Below are 6,473 nucleotides of genomic sequence, written 5' to 3' on the forward strand. Positions count from 1 at the left end.
AAACACACATGCACACACACATACACACACATGCATGCATGCATGTACATACACACAGACCCTGTTGCCCTCTGTGACCACTTTTATTTAGAAGAATCACCTTTCTGGTAATTCCCTGAACACAGCCAGGGCTGCCCAAGCAAACTGCATTTCTAATCCAGATCAGATATACAGAGGGCAGAATTTGTGTGGAATGGGGGTGAAGCAAGGGAGGAGGCAGCCAGATATCAAAGACTTCCCATCCCCAAGTTTTCTTCATCTTAAAGTATCCTTGGATATCCTTGGGGGGATGGGGGTGGGAGAGTGGGTGGGTAGGAGCTAAGCTATTTTGACCACTTCAGAATTCTACCATCACCAGTGTCTCTATCACCTGGGCTCATGGACACCCAGAGGTGGACTGTTGGGTCTCTTCTGCCCTCTGCATGATTTGCAATCAAGAAGCCTTGTGGTCTGCCACTATCAGTGTTGGGCCCATGGCCTTGGGCATAAGTTGGTCACACAGTGAGATGGTGAAGGGAAAAGGTCTCTGTTCTTCCCCTTTGCTGAGAATGTCTGGACAGGGTCAGGACACAAAAGCAGAGGGTTATCCTTTCTGCTTTCCATCTCCGCCCCCCCCCAACTTTTTCCCTGTTTAAAAGTGTCACAGAACTTGTTCCCAAAGAGGTGGACTCAACCACACTAATGGCTCCTGCTCCTCACTTCTTTTGTCTTAGCGAAGCAAGGTCCTGATTTCTAATTCTCATTTGCATTCTCATTCTCTTGCCATTATGTGTTTATAGGCCCTGAAGAGGCCATGTTTTGCACAGAGTTCTGTTTTTCAAGTGCGAGCATATTGAAAAGCTAGACTCTAGCGCTTTACAGGTAGAGAAATTGTCAAGGGTGACTCCACACATCTCAAATATTCCTCTTTAATAAATCTGGGGACATTTCACGTGGAGTGTTTGATATCAAGATTGGTTAGCAGAGTATTTGTGTGTCTGAGTCTATCTGTCTGAATATTGGCATAGGTGTTCTTAACCTAAGGTCAAACTATAGGCCTTTAAAATCCGATTCCCCAAGCCTTATTATGATTTGTAAACTTCAAAAACATCAACTGATTTGGTGGTAGGGGCAGGAAAGATGAAAAGTCCACCCTGGTAGACAAGGAGACCTCATGGTTCACTTTGAAAGTGGCAAGAAGGTCCGCTGGGCACCGAATGTCCTAGAACAAGGAGGACTCCCCTGTAAACCCTAGAGAATCTTTCTTCAGAGAATGTCCAACGCCTAGATAGGTATCTTTGCCTGGATCTTTTTGCCTCTGGTGGGGGATCCATTGTTTATTCTCTCTTCACTACGGAATTTCCCCCAAGACAGGAGGAAGAGGGGCTGAGACCATACAAAAAGCCCAAAGCCAGGCATGGAGGGCTGGTATCATGTCTCCTTGGCGGGCTGTGGAGCTGGGCGCACTGCGCAGCATCGGGTGTGACAAGTGGGTGGCTGTGTGCTCCCGGCGCAGAGCTAGGTGAAGGAGCCCGGCGAGGCGCAGAGGCTCGGTCCCAACTCCGCAAGGACTTGGGGAGGCCCAGGCTGAGCGCGGAGCGACCCAGAGGCCAGCCGGGTGTGGATGGGAGGGGGACAGAGGTGCCTGCTCACCGCCCAGAAGAGGCTTCACTTTGTGCCAGAGAGCTTTGTGCCAGAGCGTGGAGAGCGGCAGCAGGGGCTCTTTATCCTTCTTGTTATTTCCTGAGAAAGAATTCTCCTTAAACGCCAGTCCCTTGCTTCTCGACACTCCCTTTCTCCCACCCGGTACTCTGGCCTGAGAAGTGTACTTATTGGGAAGGAGGGAGACAGGATCTTCAGGAAAGACAGCTGGCCGGCGCCTCCTTCCCTTTGCAGCAGGGAGGGAAAGGAGCTAGAGATAGATAGATGAGAGAGAGAGGAGAGAGGAGAGAGAGGAGAGAGAGGAGAGAGAGAGAGAGAGAGAGAGAGAGAGAGAGAGAGAGAGAGAGAGACACTCTGGGCAGGGAAAACCATTGTCACACCCTCCTTGTTTTCTCCTCCTCCCCAAACTAGCTTTCTGACCTCAGCTGTAGAGCGCCAACCCCACCTGGTGAAGTTTCAGCTCCTACAGACCTAAAGTAAAATCAAACCTAGAAGTCCATGTATGTGTGTTGTAGACAGTTCCTATGACTTGAAACTCTTGAGTGGCATCTTAATAGAAAATAATCAGAAATAACACCAGTGGGTGGGTGTTAGTGGGATTCAACTTGAAGAAAATGAGACCTAGTTTCCATGTTTCCAGCTTCACTCCCCTGGGGTTTCCAGCTTCAAAACCTGGTGGCACTGGGAGAGCCAGGTTGCCCTCCTGAGGGCACAGCCAGAGTTCGTCTCCTCCAGGACCAGACTACTTGCAGGAGAGGAACTAGAAGGGAGCAAATTAGGTTCAAGTTAGGAAGTGGGGGTGGGGGGAGGCACTGAAAATGTAAACCTTTACACAGAGTAATTCCCTGTCCCTGAACTTTTGTGTTTTTAGCATTAATGGAAACCAGTTCACTTCTCAGCTAGAGGAGCAACCAGTAATGGTAATGTTTCTTAGTCACTTCCAGCATCATTTGTAAGTTTCCATGAGTTTGCTTTCTAACCTGCTTTGATGGATTATTGCTCTTCCTAAAACTATTCCAACTATTCAGATTCCTTCACATAATTAAGTTTTCAGTACTGAGAGAAATGAAAAATAAGTAGAAGGGGGGGACTGCCACAGAAAACAAATACAAGGTAAGAAATTTCACCTTTTACCACTAAATAAAAGGTTTACCTGTCACTAGTTGTCAGCATCACTCTAAATGGAGTGATTTGTCTTGTCAACTGTTAGGAGGTTAGCTAGCTATTTTGAGCTATTCCAAACCCCAGACTTCCTGGAGACTGGGGAATACTACTGGTAGGTGGCATCATGACTGCAGAAGTTTCTGTTACAGAGAAATCCTATAGAGCCACAAACCCCCTTAACGAAGAGACCCAAATTACCAAGTTTTAGTCAACACTTCCCTCGAAATTTGCAGGCCCTTTTTTTTTCCTGTCCATGGGGGAGAGGGAGACAAAGAAAAATGATGAAAAACAGAACACCATAAATTCAAAACCTTGATTTTGTTTCATTTATTTAAATAAATATAAATATAAATTTCATATACAACTATTCACATAAAAAGGGACTTCAGCGACTTGGATTTTAAACTCTCCCCAGGCAAGTTTTCAGAAAGCAAGACCTACTGGGCTTAATTTTCTAAATTATTCGCAATTCAATACTTTTATTACAAGAAATAATCAAGAAACCCCCGCGTTCTTATCAGGTTCTGAACGACAGTAGGGAAGGAAAAATGATATGCACTTAAAAAAAAAAAACCATACAGTGTTAAACTTAAACTAAGGCTGTGTTTTCTGTTATATGACAAGACTGAGTTGAATCTAGATTATTTACAGTTTAAAAAACAAACAAAAAAACCACCCGATCTATTACTGAGAGTGGAGCCCTAAGCAAATAGGTCAAGGAGGAGAAGTGAAGGGTCAGGCCTGGCATGTATGCCCTGGGAACACTCGGCTCCATCTTTCTCGAGATGAGACCACAGAATGGGCGAGGATTTTGGCCCCTGGGCGCCCTCCGTGTTGATGTTGTGGGGGCTCTCGGGAGTATGTGATGGCGGGGGCGGCCCTCCCTCATAAGGGGGAAATCTCCTTGTCATCATTGCCAGAGGCCGGCGACAAGGAGTCCTCATCCTCAGAGCGCGCGTAGTGCGCCTGGCTGCCGACGCACTTGCAGCCCGCGTGACTGTTCCTCTGAGTGCCCTTCCCTTCCTTCTTATGCTTTACCCGGCGGTTTTGAAACCAGATTTTCACCTGCTTCTCCGACAGGTTCAGGTACGTGGCGATTTCGATCCTCCGGAGTCGAGACAGGTACATGTTGGACGAGAATTCCCGCTCCAGCTCCAGGAGCTGCGTGCTGGTGAACGCCGTCCTCATCCTCTTGCCATTGGGTACCTGACTGGCGTCGGAGCCCCCTGCAAACGGGCCAAGAGAGAGCAGAGAGGTCATTCTCGGGCGACGCTCTGCTACCCCACGTACCACCCCTGGCAATGGACGCCTCTCTCAAGGACCCAACCTCTAAGCTCAACCAAATACCTGTATCCATCCTTCCTCACCCTTTCCCATTTCCTGCCTCGTCGTTACTTAGCCGGGAAGGACAGAGACGCCCAAAGCAAGTGAAGGCCTTTGATGTGAGGGATGTAAAGTCAGAGGATTAAAGGGGGAGTGGGGTGGGTAGGGGCTTGCATTGTCTGGTCGTCTCTCTTCAGGCCTAGCGGAGAGGCAGTCAGGTTTAGCCAGAGCATCAAAAAGCTTTAGCCAGCCCCGACCCCGGAGTGACGCACTAAAGTTCAAACACACCCTCTCCAAACCTCGGCCGGTTAACACCTCATTGCTCAGTCTTCAAGTTCGAGGTCCCAAAGACCCCCATATTACGCAACACTTGGGTACCAGGTACCTACCGGGAATGAAGTGCACCGGGCTGCTTGGAGAGGTTGGCAAGCTAACTTCCACCTTCGTGGAACTTCTGGGAAACACTCCACAGTTAACACTAAAAGCCCCTCCTCCCTTCCCCACCCAGCGCGCCAGGCTCCCACTTCCTCCACTGGAGGCGAAAAGTTTGCTCCCGGGAAGTCGCGGCGCGCAGGTGCTCGGAGACCCCGCCCTACCCATCGTAAGGCAGTGGAATCTCCGCGGGTCCGCCACGTTGTAGGTGGTGGCAGCGCAGACAGGTGCGTGGTGCTGTGGATGCCCCAAGGCCGCCGCGGCCGCCGCCGCTGCTGCGGCCGCTGCCGCAGCGGCGGAGCCGGGCTGCTGGGGTTGGTGGTGGTGATGGTGGTGCTGCGGCGGGTGGTGATGATGGTGCGCGTGACTCACGCGCGGACAAAACTGCGGATCCCCAGGACTCGAAGAGAACTGACTCTTGAGCAGGGGCAAAGCCCCGGCGCCCCCCGTCACCCCGCCACTCCCAGTCCCTGCACTCCCGGTTCCTGCGCCCCCGCCGCCAGAGCCCGTGGGCCCCCGAGAGGAATGCAGGTGCGAAGCGACGCAGAGCGGGCACACGCAGAACGCGCCGCTCTTGCGGGACGGGCAGCCAGGCCCGGACACCGACATCACCAACGGGGACGGCATGCCCAGCGGGATGAAGAAATCTGGCCCCGGGTGCGGCTCAGGCAGCGAGGGCGCAGGCCGTGAGGAGTCCTTGATGATGAGCGAGTCGACATAGAAGGAACGCGACATATCGGGAGGGGTGGGTGGCTGGAGGGCCCTGCCGGCCGTGACGCCTCCTCCCCTCTCGTGTTCTGAGCTCTGCCCCAGGCGCGGCGCGGATGCAGGCGGTCAAGCCCTTGGGGATGAGGAGGTGTCGGCGTCTGGGCTTCGAACAAAGGGGTCCCTGGAGAGGGCTGGTCCTCACGTCCCCCGCCCTGAGCCCCGGCTCCGGGAATTTATAGCCCCCACCCCGGCACGTGATGCTGCGGAGTACCGCTCGGCTCCGGCTCCTCCGCAGCTCCCCACCCTCGGGATAGGCTGCCGGAGTCACAACAGAAGCGGCGAGGAGGGGCGGGAGCGCGGCAGGGAAGAACTCGGAGGAGGGGGATGGGGGAGACTTTGCAAAGTGTATGTTTTGTTAATTTCGCGGGGGAGACCGGCCTCCTCCCCCCTCTTTCTCCACGCTTTCCCGAGAAATTACAGACCTGCATCCTCCATCCCACCCTTCTCTCTAGCCCGGGCCCCGGCCCAACTCTTTCCCGCGCCCGGTTGCATAGCGCACCAGGTGGGGACTTTGAGGCCTTTTTAATGGGGATGCTTAGTGCTCCCCGCTCCGCTCCTCTGTGCCAACCGTGGCTAAGGCGCGGTAAAGTTGTGAGGCCTGCAGTTTTGAGCAGGATTGTGCGGGGCCGCGGACTGGCAGCAGCCCAGTCCCGGAGCGCGGCCTGGGCCATGGACACACACACACACACACACACACACACACACACACACACACACGGGTCCCTCAGCTTTTGGACTTGACCAAGGTCATTCAGGTGACTAGTTCATGACGGATCCGGGGCGTAATAGTGAGGTCACCCAGCTAAGAAGCTGACTAGCTTTTCATTCTGATGCTTGCGAAGCTCTAACATGCCTTTGCACGTGAGGCCACTCAGATCAACGACCCTTCCTTGTGTCCTTTTCTAATAGGCAGCTCCCCCTTTGGCAGAGAAAGACATTGAAGAGTCACTTTTTTCTTTCTCCAAATAGTTCTATCACTACATTTCAAGGCCAACCCTACAAACTCCATCCCAAGGATTTTGGAGAGAGGACCTAAGCCCCAGCCCTCCTGGAGACTGGGCAGGGGTTGGGGGTCGGGGGGGAGACGGGGCCTCTGCTCTGGGTCCCACGATCTCCTGTCTCTTTGCATTTTACAGATCTTGGGC

At 52.6% G+C, this 6,473-nt stretch overlaps 1 protein-coding gene across 1 annotated transcript; it reads right to left on the reverse strand.

The window, feature by feature from the left end:
- Window positions 1-3,158: 3,158 nt before the first annotated feature.
- Window positions 3,159-5,608, reverse strand: GSX2 (GS homeobox 2). Its single transcript, XM_019640747.1, has 2 exons — window positions 4,725-5,608; window positions 3,159-4,031 (listed from the first exon to the last, which is right to left on the reverse strand). The coding sequence occupies exons 1-2, from the start codon at window positions 5,293-5,295 to the stop codon at window positions 3,691-3,693; spliced, it is 912 nt and encodes a 303-aa protein (XP_019496292.1). The 5' UTR covers window positions 5,296-5,608; the 3' UTR covers window positions 3,159-3,690.
- Window positions 5,609-6,473: the final 865 nt, after the last annotated feature.

This window comes from Hipposideros armiger, unplaced genomic scaffold (assembly GCF_001890085.2).
Source record: "Hipposideros armiger isolate ML-2016 unplaced genomic scaffold, ASM189008v1 scaffold_53, whole genome shotgun sequence".
NCBI lineage: Eukaryota > Metazoa > Chordata > Mammalia > Chiroptera > Hipposideridae > Hipposideros > Hipposideros armiger.

Bases quoted from the DNA above. Each gene is read 5' to 3' on its own strand.
- GSX2 (XM_019640747.1), bottom strand. From the start codon at position 5,295: ATGTCGCGTTCCTTCTATGTCGACTCGCTCATCATCAAGGACTCCTCA. The intron at 4,032-4,724 runs GTAGGGCGGGGT...GCCCGTTTGCAG, and splicing joins ATTCCACTGCCTTACGATGG to GGGGCTCCGACGCCAGTCAG.